At 36.6% G+C, this 21,323-nt stretch overlaps 1 protein-coding gene across 3 annotated transcripts; it reads right to left on the reverse strand.

Annotated features, from left to right (window-relative positions):
* Nucleotides 1–4,716: 4,716 nt before the first annotated feature.
* On the reverse strand, nt 4,717–19,370 carry LOC112147128 (C2 calcium-dependent domain-containing protein 4C). 3 transcript variants are annotated; one of them, XM_024273270.2, is made up of 4 exons: nt 19,327–19,370; nt 6,912–6,991; nt 5,858–6,616; nt 4,717–5,781 (listed from the first exon to the last, which is right to left on the reverse strand). In XM_024273270.2, the coding sequence occupies exons 3-4, from the start codon at nt 6,587–6,589 to the stop codon at nt 5,230–5,232; spliced, it is 1,284 nt and encodes a 427-aa protein (XP_024129038.1). In that variant the 5' UTR covers nt 6,590–6,616; nt 6,912–6,991; nt 19,327–19,370; the 3' UTR covers nt 4,717–5,229. The 3 variants fall into 3 exon arrangements, with proteins under 3 accessions (XP_024129038.1, XP_024129037.1, XP_036072366.1); XM_024273269.1 differs by having other exon boundaries at nt 19,310–19,364; XM_036216473.1 differs by having other exon boundaries at nt 6,912–6,988; nt 19,310–19,328.
* Nucleotides 19,371–21,323: the final 1,953 nt, after the last annotated feature.

The following is a 21,323-nucleotide window of genomic DNA, read 5'->3' on the forward strand; positions in this document are numbered from 1 at the left end:
TTTAATGCGGACCCCAGGAAGAGTAGTCTTACCTTTGGTTAAGACTAATGGGGAGCCTTAAATAAATAAAGATCCTTAAATAAATAAACTAGAAATTTCCCAGAAGTCTTTGCAAAAAACTAACACGCATCGTCGCTCATTACATTAGCGAATATAGACCACAATGCAAATGTGGTTAAATTTTTGTGGAAAAACAAAACATGCTTATGTATTTTTTTAAACAAATCATCCATCTGTTCATCATCAGAACACAGTGGAGTCACAAAGACGTTGTAAAATATTCGTACTTAGCAAAACGAAAGTAAAGTAGTGGGTATCGTGTTCAAATTGCTTTTGAAATCCAGTGCACTAAATAGTCCTGTAGTTTTTTAGTGGGGTGGAATTTGGACATAGCCACTATTTTCCCATAACTCTCTGTTGGAGGCCTAAGCATAGGGGTAGTGAGAAGCAGCAGGGGTAGGGGAAGAATTCGGCCTAAAGCCACAAAAAAAAGAAAAAGTAATATTAGACTAAAGTTGTAAATTTATGGAAAAAAAAAAAAGATGTGTACATTTGCGACTTTTTTCTCATAAATCTATGAGATCAGAACCACAAGTCTGTGTGATACGTCCGTCTAAAGAGGCCCAGTTTTCTGCATATTCTTTTCAATGTTCTTATGCTAATGAAAATTTGATTTTGAGTCATTAAAATGTAAAGAATTTTATTGTTTTTGTAAACCAGGAAATAAAACTTCACAAAAACTCTCAAAGCTTTCATATTCAAGCATGGCTCTGAGAAACAGACAATTTTGGTGTTTTTTCTTGTTAATTCACAACCTTTTTCTCATAAATGTATGACTTTTTTCATGTAAATGTATATCTTTGTTTCCATTTTAAAACTAGGCAAGAGTTGCTACACGAGCTTGTTGCATAGCCTATGCAGAGACGCCATATTGGATAAGGCTGTTTACTGGTTTGCTAAGATCATACAAACAGCTGGAAAAACAAGGATATGACTTTTCACAAGTAGATCATTACTGTCAGCAAATAAAAGAGAATGTATAGAAAACGTTTTAGGAAGATCCGAGTGAGTTTACTCTCAATAGGCAGATCTTAAAGTCAGGGCCAGTCCTGGGCATAGGCAACCTAGGCGGCCACCTAAGGTGCTATCTGCTGGAGGGGGCGCTACATTGTAATGATTTTTTTCTTTTTTTTTTTACAATCTAACACACCACTCATTTCATGTAAAATATGTTTAAAAAGGTAATAATTAAAACCATGAAAAAAATACCGGCCTGTCAGAAGATCTATGCCAAGGCACACATACAAAATGTTAGTGCAGTGGTTAGTGAGCTGTCTTCCATTCCAGGTGTTGGGGGGGAAGGGTTTGTTATTATGCTAAAAAAATATATTAAAGGATTATTTAATTCTTGAGAAATAAAATTAAATGAATACTAATTTTAATATATATTAATATGCTAAGATTGCATCCATTCAAACTTTTTTTTCATAAAGGCTTAGAAAAAAACAATATATATATATATATATATATATTTATATTTATAGTCTGAAAACCTGTTTTTCAAATCTACCTCAATGAAATATACCATTTTTAGTGGCACAGCTCTTAACAGAGAAACACTGTCAAACATAATCCTCAGATGATGATGACTTAAGCCAAATTTCCATTTAATTACCAGAAAGAATCACTGATGTTGGGTTTTTTTTATATATAGCTCACATGGTTCCCTAAAGCAAGAAACCACCTATAGCTATTGCAGGCTCTTCATGGGGGTCTTGAGTATCAGTGAGCCTCAATTAAAGCTGCAGGCTGAGTAAGGATAAAAATAACTTCTGTCTCATAGACACGAGCCTCCCTGGATTGTGAGCAAATAACATCACCTGCTGTTAATAGTTGATCAAGTCCCGTGGCAATAAAAACAGCCTGTACCAGTACTTAATAGGCTTGTAAACAATAGTTCTGTCTTGGAAAATAGTTTTCCAGAAAAATAGGAAAGTGCTAATGATATTCCCGCTTCATATTGTTTCTGATTACCGGTATATGCAATTTGTGGAAATGTATCAAATGTATTGTGCTACATAGTGAAAAAATAGGAGTTTTACAGCTGAAAACTGAACAAGCTTCATTCCCTTGTGCTATCCCAGGCAGGTTTACATTAAAAGTGGGGTCATCTGGACCCTACAAGACTTTTTTTTCAAGGATTTTTTTTTTTTATCTTCTCTGGTGTCTGTGGCAGATATAAAATCCTATCCGTCTTTGTCACATCAAAATGAGGGTGGGGTCATCTGGACCCCATAAGATAACAGAAGGGTTAAAAAAAGAACAAACTTGAACAGTTTTATTTAAACAGGTTTAAAAAAAGCTCAGCTCCAAAAGCCACGCCCCCTCAGAGGAGATTTTGGAAACAGAGGCTTCAGATCAACATGAAAAATGGTTGGGGGATTTTAAATAAAACCTTCATTATCATAATTAAAACATACTAGGATTTTTTTTTTTTAATAAAAAAAATGTCATTGGAGGACTTCAATATGACTCCATAAAAACTTGATCTTAGTATTTATTTTTAGTTTTATTTTGCATAAATAACATTATAAAATACATTTTTTAAGGATCAGAATATTAAGCACTTAAAAACAAACTTTTTAATTTGTCCCAGTGAATTCATAGATTATTCTGACAGAATCTGGGATTGCTTTTCCTTAATTAGAAAGATTCATTTATTTTTCATTTTAATGATTGAAAGTAATTTTCAGCTAGTTTTAACATAGCACTCATTAAAATATTAATTATCTTTGTGGAATTAAACTACAAACTTCCATAGAGGCCCTGAGCAGCTCAGTGTAGAACCAAGCGCTTAATCTTCCAACTCAGACTGTTACCAGAACACCAACAGATCAAACTGCACAGAACCCGACCAGCTAAATGACCAATTTACTCATTTATGCACACAGTGAGGATTAGCTTTGATTTCTTTCATGAATTAAAGAAATGTCTGTATAGGAATGTGTGAAGAGACACATTGTGTGAGGAAGCATACAGGTGAATCATTAAGATCAGGTTATTACTCACTGTCAAAACATGCAGTGGAAAGCTTCACATCTTCATGTTACGTTCACACTTACAGTAGCCAAGATCCACCATAGCAGAAAACAAAAAGGAATTCTGCAAACAAACAAAAAACTGCAAATAAAAGGAAACGCTGGAGGTAATGATGTTTGTGGAAACAGAAGATGTTCAGAAATAAATAAGGTTTATTTATTGTGAAGATTTCTACAATAACATCATGTCTCCATGTTTGGGTTTATTATCATTAAAAGATTTTCCCGGTTCTGAGGGCTGTGTCTGTATGACAGCCACACTTCAGTCACTTCTAATATTAACCCATGGAGAAAAAAGGGAAAATTAGGAGACCTTTTTCCCTTTCTTTTTCTAATGTGTCGATGAGGCCCGAGCCGGCAGCCTCCACACCCCGCAGCAGCTCTCAGTCTGCCGGCATATCGACTGAGTGAGTGAGCAGTGAAAGTCACTGAAAATGTCACGTGCCCAAATCTGAGTTCCTGATTGGCTGATGCGACGCGGCGACCTGTCAAACTTCAGATATTTACATTTTGACTGCGCGCCGCATCGTTCAAACCGAGCTGCTGCTAGACCTACGCACCCGTCGCTCAAATGGCGTTGTGAGACTTCAGATCGCCTCATGTCGCGTCTGTAACATTGACTTAACGTTGAGACTGGTCGCCTCCGCCAAATCACATCTGATGTGAATGCACATTGGAAGAATGTGCATTTTTGAACACGCCACACAAGCCAGAATGTAGCATATCACTTACAGTGTCAGTATTTAGTTAAAACATTTTATAACAAATCCTCCATCTAAAAGAGGGTAAACATGGATTTAATGAAGAAGAAAGTCCTGGCTGTTCAGCATTTGAACCTAAAGCAGATTACTAGTGGAAGGTAATTCACACTCTTCTATGTGGTCTTCTCACTTATAATTCAAAGCATTATTTAAGGAAAGCAGTGCCTTGAGAGCAGAGAGTTCTTGTTGGATTGCTGGGAGTTTAAAGATCAATACTTCACAGAGGACCAGGATTCAGTGCAATTATAATGACCATCAGCAGCCTCGTTTGCAGACAACAGTTTTAGAGTACAGCCTGGTGGACATTTGAGTTGTTGTCTAAAGAGGAGAAATGTCCTTTTTCTATCTGGTGACAGTGTTTTAAGACAGTTGAAAATTTTATGTTTTGCATGTTCAGAAAAACACATTTTTATTGCCACAGATTGATGCACTGGGGTTTAGCAGGATTTCAATGACGTGCTATTACAGTGTTTCACCAGCAGATGGTGCCACAGAGCCATGGCCTCCACCTCAATGGTTTAAGCAACACAAGTATTATCTCTGGATGTAGGATTTTATAAACTGGATTGTAATGTGACTGAACTTGATTCTATCTGGTGCCTAGAAATGATTGAACTCAGCCAAGGATTAAAAACGGACTAAATGAATTGGTATGCAAATGTGAACTATTTTTAGTGAGAAAACAAAAAACAAGAAGAAAATCTACCATAAATTCACAGTTTCAGAGATGATAGATTGAAAAAACTTTGCAGAACCAAAGGAAGAAGAATGGTATTGCTTATGGAGAAAACACATGCAGAAGAAAAACTTCAAAAGTCACTAAAAAAATGGAAAATACAATCTAAAAAACACCAGAATAACTTCTTGTGATGTTTATTCAGACTTTTGGAAACTGAACACATTAAGGTATTTTTTTACAACACATCTGCAAGAAGTTACAGTCAGTAAACATTCATTTTTATTTTTGACTTTTTCATGCAAAAAAATACACTCTAATTATATTAAGATTTATCACAAAAGTAAAGCTGATGCAAATATATCATATCAACACAGCTAAATCGTAGCACATCTATGCATGGAGTCTCCAGCAGCTCGTTGCTTAAAAATAAACATCTAAAAGTCAAAGCTCACATCGCTCTGTTTCTGGCGAGCGTGCAGGTTGTAGCTGCTTGCTTTTGTAAAAAAAAAAAAAAAAAGTAAATAAAAATGAAGACAAATGCTGAGAGCATGACAAATTGTTCTCAAATGCGTTCTCCTGTCCGCCATTTGTCAGCTGTGAAGTGGTACAAAAAGGTTGTCAGAGTAAAAGGGGAGGAAGCCCTCCACCTGTGACAGCTGACTGCTTCCTCCCGAGTCTTGACAGCAGATGTCTAAAGGCTGGCGAGCAGCTCGCTGAGGAGCACCTCCCTTTCCCCCAGTAACACGTCTCTCCTCAGACTGGTTCCTTTGTTCACCACCTTTATCTTCATGGCCAGGCTCTTCACTTGTGTCTGGGGCAGCGCGTCGAAAAAAAAGTCTTCGTTGAAAACCGGGTTCCTGCTGTTCTTGATGATGGTGCTCCTTTGCTTCTGCTGCTTGCCGGGGTTCAGGTAGAGGGCCACGCAGCAGTTGATGCTTTTGAGGTCCGTCTGCCTGTCGTACAGGGCCTCGGCGGCCAGCACTCGCACCCGCAGCCGGGCCGCCTCGGGGTCGTAGTGAGTGCTCAGTCTCAGCGTGCCCCCCTTGTGGAGATAGACCGTGTGCTCGCGCTGCAGGAGGTCGGACGCTGCGCCCCTGGCGCTGCTGGGTTTGCTCCCCCTGAAAGCCGGAGAGGGGGGGCAGCGCGTGCGGCGCCGCTGCATGTTGGGGCTGTTGTCCGCTGAGCTGCACTCGTCGGTTGAGAGGGAGCTGTGGCGAGCCAAGGAGCGTTTGGCACGCGACACCTGAAAGAAAACACAACAAGCGAGTCCATGAGCAGAGCAGAGGAGGAAAACGCAGAGAAGGAAAAGGAGTTTGTACCTTAGCTTGTGTCTCCTTGGTAATGGAGCGCAGTAGGGAGGCAGATCGAGACAGGAGAGGAGAGTTGAAGGGGGACGATTCCGCTGAGGAGCAGGTGTCACTCTCACCGCCGCTGAAGTACCTGTAGGGGTTGGGGTCAGCTGGGGCCAGAAGGGTCCCCCCCTGGGAGCGCCTTTGGGAGTTAGGGGAGGTGAGAGGACTGTTGGGGTCGCTGTGGAACAGACTCTCCTTGCGTCGGGTGTGAGGAGACTCCACCAGCGTAGAAAAGCCGTAGGAAGTCTGGGCCTTTGGAACATACGGTAAGGACATGGCGGTCTGTGACTGGGGGTCAGCGTTGGTGTTGACGTCAACATCCCCCTTCCCCGTGGACCCGGCAGCAGGCTCGTCCGCGCTCTCAATCTGGATGATATGGCGGTTGGCCGACTTCTGAAGGTTTTTGGCGAAGAGGCGAGGGCTGGTGGGGTTCTTGCTTCTGCGGGCTCTGGGGCTCTGGCTGCAGATGGCGTGGTCCGACGCTGACGGCCTGAGGGTGGAGCAGTGCAGAGGTTCTGGGCTGGGAGACTCATCCGGCGGGCAGCACACAAGTTTAGGCGGGATAAAAAAATCCGGGATCCTTTCTGGAGTGAGTACGTTGGCATAAACAGAGACTGGGATGGCCTCTGTCGTCTGTGGGGTCTGGGAATTTGTCCCACTGCTCTCCACGGAGCTCCGGAGCTTCTCCAGTAACCACATGCTCACTTAGATGCTTCAGCTCAGTCTCTATAACATAACAACAACATGCATAAATACAACTCCATATCAATAAAGCTGCATTAAATTATATTTGTAAAACATTTCCTTAAAAAAAAAAAAGTACTTTCAAATAAACTCAAAGATGCTTTTGGTACAGAAAGCTCCATAAACAATAAGGCAAAACATCATTTTAGATCTTTAATTTATATTTACTTAAATATTCTATCACCAAAATACACAAAACGACATTCCTGAATATATAAATTGAGTCTAAGTAACTTTCCTTTTTAAAAGATGGACTTTAGCTCTCACAAAGACTCACCTGTTGGGGTTTCGGCGCAGCTCCTCGCGCGTAAAGAGACTTTTTCCCTCCTGGCTGCTGTGATCCTCGGCGCTCGCCTGCTGGAAAAGGGTTGCTGGATCAGTCACTCTCGCTTTATATGACGGGGTCTCTGACTTCTGAGCCAATGAGAGGGTTGTGAAACCTTCGCATGATATTTGCCTTCAAATTGTTCCCTGCGTGCGCGCGGAGGCACCCGGAGGGGGGGCAGAGAGGTAGGTAGTGGGGAGGGCATTTATCAGCTGTTGGCTCAGCATCTACAAAGTATTGCAAACTTTTTTAAAATTCTCTCTGCCTCGTTGTTTATTTTTCCTTCATTTCCAAGAAAATTGTGGTTGGCGTTTACGCGCGCGCGCCGTTCCCTCGTGCATGATCAGCGAGCCTACACAGCGGATCAAATCCTCCCGAACTAAAACGCCTTAATTGGATTTCCTGGTGGTGTTCTGGTGGAGACAATGTGCACCACCCGTTACTTCTGTACCAATGATTACACCAGAGGGACTTGGTGATGGAACATCGATTTTCTTTACAGAAAGTGACCTAAAAGTCAACCGGTAATGCAAAGAAAACGCCACAATCAGAGCTATAAAACTTTTTTTGTTTTCAGCTACAATATTGTTCAATTTTCATGTATATTTAATGGTTAATAGATCCCTACACAGTCTGGGGTGGAGCTGAATCGACCTATACCATTAAAAATATTTTCAAAATATAAAATGATGATAGATAGATAGATAGATAGATAGATAGATAGATAGATAGATAGATAGATAGATAGATAGATAGATAGATAGATAGATAGATGAATCAATATGGGAAAACACCATTTGGATTGAGACATGGTAAGTTTATTTTACTGTAACGTAAAAAGTCCCTTCACAATGGACAACACACGTGACAGCAGCAAAAATAAATAAATAAATAAATAAAAAAAAAATGATAAAGCATCATTACAGTCCAATGTGTGGAAATAATTTGAATTTAGCAAAGAGATGTGACCATACCGTGTGGTATAGTTCTAATAAAGTTCTGTTTGTATTATTTTAATGTGTAAAAACAACCATGGGCTGAACTTTATGAAACTAAAATGGGAATGGATTTGACATTAATTGATCATCTTGTAAGAAATACAAGGAATCTGGAAAACTGCACTCTTCATCTCTGAGTCATACTAGTTGAACTTTTGGCTGAAGATGTGCTGGATCGATATTAGGTAAGTGAATCTGATGAAAATGAATTCCTTCTCCATGATAACTATTCAAACGGTTGGTACTTCCGTGAAATAAATCGGACGTCATCCAAACGTCACCATCAGATCCGAGTCCCTGATTGGTCAAAGTTCCACCTGGTTTAACTTTCAACACACATTCACTTGGAAGCCAAAATTCCAGAAGACTCTTTATTAAAAGTGGTGGCTTGTGATGGCATTACCGAGGGTCGCATGAACGAAGCTTGAAGCTTAAGCTGCAATAACTCATTTTTGAAATTTGGTTCAAAAATGAGTTATTGCTTGTAACCGACAAAACCTTGTGATGCAATTCATGCTGAACAGTCTGACCTAAATTGAATTGTCAATTGGATTAATTCATTATTTTGCACATTTTTATTTAAATATGTAACATTTTGCCTTTGTACCATCATAAACACACAATTAACATGTTTGGTTTTTTTTACATTTGATCTAATTTAGAATTCTAAGCATTCTGGATTAGAATTGACTCAACTATAGCTTTATTTTGTTTTTGACAGATTTTTGTGGGCTTCCCATCAATTTCCTTATTTTCAAGTACACATGTTTCAACACTGCACACCAAAATTATGAATTATTTGTTAATATTCCTCACCTGTTTCAGGTATTCTCAGCTGGTGTGCAGCTAATTTAGCATTTATGTTATTTATGCTGAACTAAAAAATAATAATAGCCCACTTGAAATGGATTAACAGGTTTGGTCAGTCTTTCTAGATGTTCACCAAACCCCATCACCCTCCATCTTGCAGCACCTGGAACGATCTGATGTAGCGTCTCAAGTCTAATCCTATTTAGTGTTTCAAGTCATTTTCAAATCCTCACAGTCTGCCCATAAATCGAGTTGTGATAAACATGTTGACTTTGACACTCTGCCATGGCTTATGTTACACAGAGCACTCAGATCACGAGACCCCGCTGTCTTTAATACCCTAAACCCTTATAAGACCCACGGCATTGCTGCCGTCTGTAGTTTGGAAGCAAAATCTGTAACAATCTCCCTGCTGATTTGAGAACAGCTCATCAAATGAGCTGTTTAAGCCCCCACAGACACAGAGAAGAAAGAAAAGACGCTGTAGAGAGTGTTTTAAATGCAACTCCCTTGTGTTTAGCATATTTTGACAGTTGTACCTATGGTTTAAAATTGGCACAGAGATGAACAAAACTATTTACAATTACTAATGGCAGATATACAAATGAGTGGTTACAGAAAAACTTGATCATCTTCTTCAAGCCTTACAGGGTTACAGCAATAAAACCAAAACAGAAGCCGTTTGAGCAGATTGACCCACTCAAGTCTCAGCTGGTCAGTTCATGAAAAGAAATACAAAATAAAAAGGATCCTACCATTTTCTGAAAAGTTTTCTTCAGCAAGATATAAAGATTTGCAGTGGAGCCAAAAATGTCACACACAAGACAATAAGCATTGGGCAAGTCACCGCTCTCATTGAATTGTTTAGGGAAAAATGGTATCTGGAAAAATAAAAGAGAGGAAAAAAAACACAAGAATGGCCAGAAAAAAACAATGTATGCCAAATAATGAACATGGAGGTGGATCTGTCATGGCATGAGCAGTCCTTACGTAGGAGTCAGATGGACCAGTTAATGTTTGTGCAGGGATTTAAAAATGGACAATACATATGAGGACATCTTGCATGATTATTTCATTGTCTCTTTCGTACTAATGACAAAAATCTGTTTTTTAGAACTTATCTTTTTCATCTCTAAAAAAACTTTATAACTTTACTTAGAAAAATGTAATACTTTTGGTGACAATAGTTCACATACTGTAGTTTCTGGAGTATAAGTCCAAAAAATATCTAATCAAGAAGAAGGAAATCAGATATGTTGTACTTTTTGGAGAAAGTTTGATGTTTCAGAATAAACCCGCAAAGCCCAGCATAAAGCTGGGCTCACAACAAACTTGATTCATACATCAAATTCGCGTCCACCGCCTCTTTTGAAGCACGTCAAATTGGATGCTCAATGCTCGTCCAAAACGCTAACATCAAGTTTTTTGCCTCAATTTTACTGAATATCTTACAAAAGACATAGATGATATCGAGGTACGAGGTTTATTTATTTTGAAAAGTTCTACAAAATCATCAGTTATCATGTCTCCTAGTCTGGTTCATGGGATATTTTTTCTTATAGTGATCGTAATGTTCTGCATTAGTCCAAGGATACTAAAAATAAAACCAAGAATATAATGTCTTGATGCAAATAAGAAAAATAGGTTTAAGAGAAAAAAGTGATACTTAAAAAAATCCATCATTATTTAGCATTTTAGAGAAACATTTATATTGCCTGAAGCATATTTACTGTATATTATACTCTACTATTCCCTACTATATGCACCGTATATATTCCAACAGTAGCTCCTGCGTTTATTCTAAAAGTGTGGCAGTCAGCCTGGCATTTACTAGAGGGCGGCGTCTGGTGAAGACAGGCTTTATTCCATTACAGGCTGAATGGTGATGGCTAATGGGTTCATTTTGCGATGAAATTCGGTCAAAAAAAACAGACAAGACCAAATGAATATTTGAGGATTTATTGAAATGATGAGAACATTGTATTATGTTCTGATCGCTGTGAACGTTTCTTTACTCTTTGAAATGTCATCAATCTCCTTATCGAAAATCTTCTGTTTCACATCTTTTGCATCTTTTCGTCTTTTTTACAAGTGTGCATGACCTGAGGAAAATGGGCGGATCTTATTGGAGACCGGGGCCAATGAGAGACTGGCCACAGGTGGAAGATATACGGTATAAAGATATGAATCACGTCAAAAATGTTCCTACTCAGTTTTTCCAAAACAGTCCGGGTATATCCGAGTGTAATCCCTTATTTCTTCAAATCAGTGCCTTAAAGTGCAAATGTGATCAAGTTTTGTAAAGATTTTAGATTGTTTTCTCATAATTACCTCACTGATGACCAGTTTTATTCTACGATAAAGTAAAATCATTTTAAAATCTTTATTCATAGTTTTACTTAAACATGAAATTAAAGACGTACTCCAATAAAAATGGAGTTTGTGATGTTTATAACATGTTCTTGTGGCATTTTTCTGATAATGAAGGACATATAGAACGAAAATTAAGCTTAAAATGTCATTTCTGAGTATTTCTTTATTCAAATTGTTGTAAATCAGGAGCAGATGAAAAAAAAAGAGTTTGAAAAAGCTTCCTGCTCCACTCCTTTCTGATCCACTTATACCTGACTAGATCCATGTACGTCTTTGTTTTCCTCGTCTGAGCTGGAGCTGAAAAACTGTACAGATGAATAGTTAGGTTGAGGTTGTGAGGGGCTGTAAGCTAGCAGGAGAGAGTGTTAACAGGTGGATCATAGGAAATGAGGGCGGGCTTACTCCCTGCCAAAAGCCCCAAAACTCAAAGGGTGAATTTCTAATGAACTCTTGCTGCTCTAAGCTCATGAATGTCCTAGAAAAGGACAATTTTTAAACATTTTGCCTAAAAAACAGCTGGAAATGCTTTTCAAATAGATCAATAGATGATTGGAGGAAGTATAAGTCAGTTACTGATGTGTGTGTTTAAACTTCTGTTTGTCTAAAATGTTTAAAAGGCAATAGACATTCAGTGCACGGCTTAATTTGGATTCACAGTATGTTTTATTGTTTGCTTATCACTACACAACCCGTATGAAGAAACGCCAACATATAGTGTGAAACCCAACACTTGCCAACAAAATCCAACAGCAATGAAACTGTATCCCTGCAAAAAAAAAAAAAAAAAAGAAAGTCAGCCCACACTTTAGATGGGAAAACACGAAAACCCACGAGTTAATGCATAAGACAACATAAATAAGAGCATTTTTACATTATTTTTTAAGTAGCTGTTGCCATTTTTCAGCTTTTGTGTGTTTTTTTCTGCTGCAGAAACTACAAGGAGAACAATTTTGTTTTTTAAGCAGACATTCTGACATAAATGTATTCACTAATGTATTTTTCACATAATGTATTTTTTTTAAAATGTATGAAATACAATTATTTAAGATAAAAAAATAAATAACAGTACATGATGTGACTGTTTGAATCTGGTGTTTTAAAAAAAAAATCCACAAAAAAAAGAGAAGAACGTTAGAAAAACTTACACTTATTGTCTAAAATGAAAACGATTTTCAAATTAAAGTTTGTTTTTTGGGAGGTTTTCTGCCAAAATGACATTTTGTTTTGGGATACACGCCTTTGCTTCGACAAGTGTTGACTGAAGGCTTTGTGTGCTGCTCAAAACATAGTATTGAGTTTCTCTGCTTGAGTTATGCCTTCATTTCAATCAAGACAGATTGCGTTACTTAATTTTCTTGTTCTTTGTAAATGTCAATTTAATCAACAGGATCTTCACAGCATCTTAGTTTTTGGTCATTTTATTTTTATTCTTTTCGTTACAAAACGACAGCCTCATGTCAGATTTTAAAACGAGTATCTGTTTGCATCAATCAGCCTACAGGAAGTTCCTTCTCATGATGGTCAGTCAAAACAGCGTCTATTTAAAGAGCTCTATCGTCACTTCATGAAGCGCTCATGAAGCTGAAGTACTGACACTTTAATGCACAAATGATTGTATTCCGGGTGTCTTGTTCTGAAAATAATCTTTAATTTGTTTCACATGACTGCGCTGTGAAATAACGAAAGATCATGAAGAAATATCAGACTAAAAAATAGACTGAGGTAGGAATTAGGATTTACATTTATGATTATTGTCGCAGAACTCTAAGTAGTTTCTATGATAAATCTTGTTATTCAAGTGTGAGGAAATAAATTGCTACATATTTTGATTGATTTAAATTGTATTTTTGTCAAATACTGTTACTTAATTGATATAAATAGTAGGTGTGTGTATTGACAAGGGTCTGGTAATACAATACTTATCGTAATACTCACTATACTGTACGTATTGCGTCATAGTCTTACGATACAATGCATATTGCAATACACAATTCAATTCATATCGCGATACACAATATATTCCAAAACTGTACCAGAACAATTTTTCACTGTTTTTTTAAATAAAAGGATGACTTAAAAAAACACCTGAATGATTATTACAGTTTTTATTGTACTAAAATGTTGAAATTCATTGTATTTAACGATTGCAACACTAAGCTTTACAACTGTATCTCATATACAAGTTGGTTTTATCCAAGAAAATTCATGCTGCTTTTTTTGGTAAATTAAAAAAATAGTTCTTAAAGGGATCATAATATATTATTCAGTATAAGAGAGGAAAAAAAACAAGAATGAATGTGCCTTAACCAACAGGGTTCTGAAAGTATGATTTAGGAAATAAAGTGCTGTTTATTTCCTACATTATTAATTGTAGCTTCTCCAGTACTTTTAAATGGCTCAGGAGCTTGAACAGGTGCTTCAAAAATAAATTAAAAAAAAAGTCAATTCTTTCCAGAAACATTAACGTGTGGTGAAGCATAGTCCCCCATGACAATTCTTTTTATTTTAAAAAATGCTCTTATTAGTGTTTTAATTAGGATTACAAGATTTTTAACCAAAATCCTAAAACCTAAATGCCCTAAAAAGCCATTTTTCATGTTGATCTGAAGCCTCTATTCCCAAAATCATAAGTATTGGATGAAACTCATACAAAAAAAATCCAGTGATGCTGATTTGACCACAGAAACGTGAACATTGGCTCATTTGACTGCAGTCAATGGTAAGATAAAAAACTTCTATTCTCCAGAACCTGAACTAGACCTTCTAGCCGGACCAGATGAGGGTTTAGTGCATGTGCAGCAGAGCCGTTGTGACATATTAACAGTTGATTAATTCAAACAGAGTCTGCAACAGTTTGACTGACAGTGAAATGCGAAAACAAAATAATTTCTTATTACATTTGTTATCTTTCATAAGAAAAATGCCACACATACATGTTAAAAACTGAAAAAAACATGATTTTAAATGTTGCTAAGATGCATTATGTCTCCATTTTCCCACTTGTGGAAGTAAACATGGATTTTACTGCTCACTGCTACAACGTTGACCTTCTTTCAGAACATTGTCCACATCACTCTGACCCATCAGGTCACTGGACTAGAATCTATAGCTGTAAAGTTCAGCAGAACTTTCACCCTCTTCGCCAACAGCATGTTTTGTGTTTTCTGTGTGCTGTGCTGCCAACTAGTGGTCAGCGGTTTAGGCGGAAAACATAAGTAAAATGCTGAACTACATGTTTGATCATAATTAATTAAATTTTGTTGGTATTTTTAACCCATACAAGAATTACCAAATGAAATATTGTGATATATCGCTGAATCGATTTATCTCCACAGTCCTAATAAGTTCATAAACCTGATATGATTGAAATAAAGCCCAATAAAGACACTAATGTATGTTTTGAGCTTAAATATCACAAATATTACATTGACCAATGACAGATATTAGTTTACGCAATCACAGACAACAACTTATTTTTGGAACAAGCACTCATATTTTAAAGTTGTTCTCTAATTGGAGTACATTTTTTTGGTAAAATGTGTTATACTAAATCTTTTTCTTTGTGGAAAAAAAGCCCCTTTTTCTCATGTATGACAAAAACACGATCATCGCACACAGTATATATGAACATGAGTGTCTGCAGACTCACACAAATAGTGTGACTGTCACTTTTAATTGCTCCAATGCGACTTGGCCTCCATGTATAATGAGGGCTTGCACATGTATCCGTTTCTTCCGGACCTCTCCTGCAGGATGGAACCCAGCATTTCTTGTTCCAATTAAGCCTCAGCTATGGGCAATCTTTAGGAGCAGTAACCGTCCTCATCGACACACTCACACATAGCTTCAGATGACCATCACCTTGTCCAAATTGCAACTTGTCATATTGCATTTCTCAATAAAAAAAAAAATATGGGAGCTTTCTCTGCGTTATTTTCGACTGGGAGTTTTATCTGCAGCAAGTTTTGCCTTGTGGTTTTATCCTTCTTTATTTTTATTTTGGTGGTTAATTTGTCTCCACATGGTTGGTTTGACATATCTGACATTTCTAACCAGCTACTGGCTGATACATGTTTTTGATTGAAACACAGTGAGGTCCATCTGGTCCTACTCAGGCATCAGCAGCAGCTATCCCCACCCTGCACGCACACTAGTTACAAACCCACAACACCCTCCTCCACACACACAAGCAGCATTAATTTTTTTAATTACTCCTGTGTTTGGTTCACTTGTAGGTGGAAAGCTTGGTATTATTGATTTATGTGAGGGCATTTTTCAAAAGGCATATTGACCTGGTGGGCGAAATAAGATCTCGTACTAAAATTGTACTTTTCAGTTTTAATACAAAATATCAGAAATGTAAAAATGTGGAGTGCATTGAGAGACCAGGTTGTTCCATTAATAAATATCTGGGTTTGGATTGCAGCAGGCATCAGACCCGACAACAGACTTGGATTATGGTTTAGAATGATGTAACGGGACATCATTTATACATACAGATGAGCAAATATTGAGACCAGATCTTGAGTCATTCAAGAATCCCTTGAAAGAGATGGAAAACTCTTAATTTAGTCTTTTGAGTTGCTCTTTAAAAATGACCAGAAACAGCACCTCGGAACAGTGTTAAGATCTTACATAAGCTCATTTATATGATATCTGGAGAACAAAGGCGAAGGAAAGATGTTTAAATACAAGCAGTCAAGATATGAAACAACCAATGAAAGAGACTAAATCACCTTTAAATAAACTTGTGCTGCAAAAAATACTGTAAATAAACTAATTCAAGGTACCCACATTTAGAAATTAGACACAATTCGTCATTGATTATATTGCAGAAATGTATGTTTAGATACAGTACCTTTTTTATTTAATTTTTTACTCCTTTTTTTGTCTTTATTGAAAAAATGTAAATTTTCTTTTGTTTCCTTTGATGTCCCATTTATACAATTTACGTCAGATCTTTAGTTTCTTTGTTGTTTTAATAAAAAAATGAAAAGAAATTAAGGAAAAAAAAATTGAGCTTTTTAGTTGTGTTTTGGCTATAGACATTTAAACACTAGATGAACAATCTTTGACATCACACCATAGATTCTGAAGGCAATATCAGGCTGTATAAGCTTTCCAACCATTGACTGTAAAATAGAACTGGACTGAGTGTCACATCACCCATAGAAAACGGCTTACTTCCGGTTTCAACAAAATGAAGTCAAATCAGTTTCTATTTTTCCATGATACGCCATGTTAGAACCAGAAATCATCAGTATGTAGCGGTTGATCCGAGTCGATCTGAATCTAATTTCTGTCCAGCACAAAAGTCCAATCAGAAGTGAGCATTTTAGTCCCCTTCCACTGAAACCGGACTTGGAAAAATTTAAACCACCTACTTTTATTGAGACATCTGATTGGTTAACGTGTAATACAGCAGAAATATATCAAAAAAATAAATAGAATTAGCCAAATTAGTTAAAAAAAGATAGCAAAGCATGACAGGTTATTCTAACAAAAAGTCAATAGCTGTTTATTTCTCTAAATCAGTCAATAGGATTGTGTTTTTTTCTTTTTTTGTAACTGTGGGCACTTCCTGTTTGGATCACAAGGGAGGAGGGGTTACTTTGTCCAGTTCTCATATACAACCTCTAGTGGTTGTTTTGGGGAACTGCAACACTTTGATATGGATGGTTTGCTCAAATTCAGTGATGGAAACTTAAGACAACCTAAAATAAACGAATGACAAAAACTTGTTTCATTACAGGTTCATTACAGTTTATTTTTCTGTTTCCTTTCTCTGTTATTTTCATTGGTAACGGAACATTAGTTGATGAGGTTGAAGAATCGTAATGCATTTTAAGTTATAGTTTTTCTCATAAAGACATAAAACCTCATTTTAATATATCATATAAATAAATAATATTGCCAGAACAAAAAGTACTGCATTTTTTGCAGTGACACATTTTTGGATAATAATCAGATTATTATTTTTTAAATATTATGTTAATTTCTGCAAGAAAGAAGTTGTTCTAACAATCAATTAGTTAGGTTATTGAAAGAAAATGCAAATGTAAGAACAAATATTTAATATAGACTTTTTTGATCTTCACATTGGATTTTATAAAAGGGACAAATGGCTCAAAAGTTGAAATGTAAAAGTCTACACTTCAAATGTTGTCAATCTACTGGATTATTCATCTTAAAACTAGTTATAAAGTCTTATTGATCTTGATTTTAGATATAAACAACAGCTTGTGTAAGACAATTAAAGAGAAATATGTATTGTCTGTCCTATTTAGTTTGTAAACCTAAAAATGAGTCATTTTAAATGCAAAACAAGAAAAAAAAACCCTGCAGGCCTTATTTAAGGACAAGAAAATGTCTTAATTCAAGTTTATTTTTGATGTTACGACTTTTTGAAAACTTGAATTCGCACACTTTTCAAAAACACATTTGAAAACTGATTTGAACAGCTTTCAAAGTATTTACAGGTAATTGACAATACATTTTAATCAAGCTCCTAGTTTTTTTGTCTTAAATTATTGCTTAAAATAAGTGCCTTTTGGCTACTTCAAGATTTAACCTATAAACTAAATTCAAGAAAAGGAAAATTCACTAGCCGCACTGACATATAATTTGACTTGTTTCTAGTCATGTTCTACTAAAAAGAAATACTTTTTTTCAGGAATTACGATGGTGTTTTTTTTGCAGTGTACCTTCAAATTAAGGCTTACCTGAAGCAACAGAGCCTATTGATTTTAGGTACTTATTACTTGTAAAGTCAAGGATGGAAGAAGAATTCCACTCCTGGAAAAACTGCTTATAAACTGCAGGTAAATGTCAAACCAAATGTCACAAAGAGTCTCCCCTCTCAGTTTCTATCCTCATGTTAAAATGTCTTTTGTTTTTAGAACAATTCAATCTCATGTTGCTGCAAGACACATAAACAGTGTCCGTTTATTATTTTTCCCCAGAATGATTTGGATGAAAGATGCAAAAATTGACTGGCTTCATTAATTCTGACTGCTGCCTCCGTGTGTTCATCTCCCAACAATCACAGGCTGTCAGGCAACCATGCATGCTCGCAACCAGAGCCAATTTAGAACCAGCAGTTGGCCTAACATGTGTGTCTGGAAAAAAAATGCATCCTTCGGAGAAAACTGAGAATTACAAAAAAAAAAAAAAAATTAAAGAAACAACGGCGTCCAGATCAAACACCAGTGACCTTTGAGCCAGAATGCCCTCGTGCTTCTAACCTCAATTAAAAGTTTTACTTCAGTTTTTAACGAAGGGAACCTAAAGACAAAAGTTCTTTGCAAGTTGTATTGTTCTAACTGTGAAAGTTTTGACTTTCAATGCAGATACACTGGTTAAAAATGTTAATGATCAAACGTTTTCCTTTTTTTACCTAATAAACATTTGATCAGTATCTCATTAACCCAAACCTCTGGATGCAAACATTAATAGTGTCTTCAATTTAGCAATATTCACTATATTTGAATAATTTGATGTAACATATATATGTAAAATTAGCATTTCACAACTATCTGGTGGCGCTTCATTGGCTGAAGTGACGTGCTGGAACCATGGCAACAATGCAAACAGAGAGGCAGCCAGTGGAGTTCTCATTATGAACACAGACAGTATTCATTTAGTTACTGAAAAGACCCGAATCAGTCACTTTAGAGGACAAAGGCTTTCTAAGTTTCCTTAAACCTGTTTTCACTTTAAACTGTTGTTTTTATTTCTTAAACTGTTTGTTAAAATTGATGCAAACAAGCTGAACAAATAAAGGGTAATAATATGGAAAAATGTCAATTAAAATGTCAATTAAAGATAAATCATCAGAATTATTTAAAATAAAATCAACTTTAACTTACAAAACTAACCTGCAGTACATTTATTGTATCTGAGGTTTGACTAGACAACTTTACTTTGAACTAAAGAACTTGACTTCAGTTTTCCAGCAGATCTATTTTTAAGTCTTTTACAATAATATTAGCATAATTTCAAATTTTGGGATCCAGGACTCTGAATGATGACTAACATAAATGAAATAGGCAAATTTCCACTGTATCATATCCTCCCTAAATCTGCCTCCAATCATCTTTTGACCAATTTTATGTGTTTTTTAAATTATGATTAGGCCGTTTTTAGCCAAAATCCAAAAACTTAACTTACCATAAGAGTGAACTTACTTCATCACAAACACACTCCACAGGTTCAAAGAGGTAGCCTCAAAATGTTTTCCAACATGGACGAAGTAGGACCCTTAAGGTGTCCATCGATCAGCCTGAACAAATTACCATAACATACTGGGGGAATTTACAACAGTTGTAATGACCAATTTCCACGTTAGCTCCGCGCTAACCGGACTAATCCATTTTTCTATGGAGCTATAACCAAAGGGGGTCCAAAAAAGGTGTGGTTCGGTCCAGCTTAATGGGTCCATTTTGTAATGGAAACATACTGGACCGTACAGCTCAGTGGAAACAAGGCATATGCTTCAGTGTTAGTCAACCCTTGGGTTAGCAGGGAAGCAAATCAAGTAAACATGTGGACACAAATGTCACTACAGGAAGAAAAAGTGTACGAATTAAGGGCACATTTTATTTGAAAATACTGAAATTGATCTTGTTGATGAAGTGTCTACAAGCTGAGTTGAAAGTCAGTTTTACACTGATTAAGGTATTTATAATTAAAATAAAATCTGTCTATTTACTGTGCTTTGATTTACTTTACAGTAAATCTGCAGCGAATCAGTTAAACACAGTAAAACCACAGTCAATTCCTAATTTTTTACCACAGCTGTGCATAACCATGGAAACCTCCAGCAATTACGATGTGTCATATGTAATGATGAATTGCACGTAATAAGAACGGATAAGATTATAACCTATAATAATAAAGTCAAAAGCTCTGCGCGTGAGTCATGGCAACCATTAAAAGTGAGATTAGAGGATGGTAGTGAGTTGAGTCACTGTTGTGCAGGAGGCCAAGTTTGGAAAGAAACAATCAGTGCACAGAGCCGCTCTGTGATATTCAGCAGGTTTATGAAACATATTGACATAAAAAAAAAAAAAATCATCACGTTAGATGTTAATGGCACCATATTCTTCAGCTTCTAAACACTTAGACTACAGTTGGTGGGTTATTTTTATTCCATTTTAACATCTATGTTATGGCTCACAGACAACAGAGTATTTTTTTTAAAGTAAACAAACAGCAGTCAGAAGAGAGCTATAAAAAGAGTCATTTCTGCGCTGCTGAGTGAGATTCTTCCGAGCTAATTAGCCGTATTTAGGATTAACTCATGTACAGACCAGCAAGCTAGAAGCCAATGTGTGGATGTTGAAGATGTAAACAAGAGAAACAGAAAAAAAAATAAAAAAGAGCAGACAGATGGAGAGGGGGTGAAGACAGCACAAGACGGAGCAAATACAAAGTGAAGAGTGGACTGATACCATCTGTAAAACAGTTGGGAGAAGCTTTGTCACTTCTTTAAACATGTCACTTAACATGGAAAAAGCCCCGATAAAAACCAGTGTTCATCTAAGGCCCATGATTTTTCTGTTGTCACTTTTTGGGACACACTTTTAAGAAAAATGTGCTACATTCAGGTGTATTCACTACACATTTTTGAACCAGTTTCTGCTTTCGGCAGACAGTATCTCCTCAATGTGGGCGTGTTCAGCTATTTGTCAGCGTGGAAACTGTGGTGACGCAGAGACAGGATGGAAAAGTTGATGAATATGGTGGCTGAACTGTGACAGTTTACAGCTGGTTCTTTGTGCAGAAGTGGGTGTCATCGTTTCAGAGGGAGTTTAACAACTGTTCACGGCCAAATTTATCTTGATAACTTAATTTAGATCTGCTAGTTCATCAGATAGTTTTAAACATATTTTATTTATATCAGAGTGGAATTTGCGCTGGTTATCTTTAAGAAATTAAAACAAATTACTTTTTTTCTTGAGTCTAAGACCATCAACTCCCTTGAAGTATCTTCAAGAAAGCTGTAGATATCCACGTAACATTTTCCTTTTTTTCTTTTTATTGCAGAATGCTCATACGGAGTTGTAAAAAGCAAGAATCCACTGATATCTGATTGTCTGATATCACATCCGGTGTCACTTCTGTTTAAAGGTCTTTTAATCTATTTTTAAAGTTTTTCCAATGGTTTTTTTAATTATGATTA

The sequence above is a fragment of the Oryzias melastigma genome, linkage group LG17, assembly GCF_002922805.2.
Source record: "Oryzias melastigma strain HK-1 linkage group LG17, ASM292280v2, whole genome shotgun sequence".
Lineage (NCBI taxonomy): Eukaryota > Metazoa > Chordata > Actinopteri > Beloniformes > Adrianichthyidae > Oryzias > Oryzias melastigma.

What these genes read in the sequence shown, in the direction of transcription:
- LOC112147128 (XM_024273270.2), bottom strand. Translation starts at nt 6,589, where the DNA reads ATGTGGTTACTGGAGAAGCTCCGGAGCTCCGTGGAGAGCAGTGGGACA. An exon ending in CCAAGGAGACACAAGCTAAG is followed by an intron (nt 5,782 to 5,857) that starts GTACAAACTCCT and finishes GTTTTCTTTCAG; the next exon opens with GTGTCGCGTGCCAAACGCTC.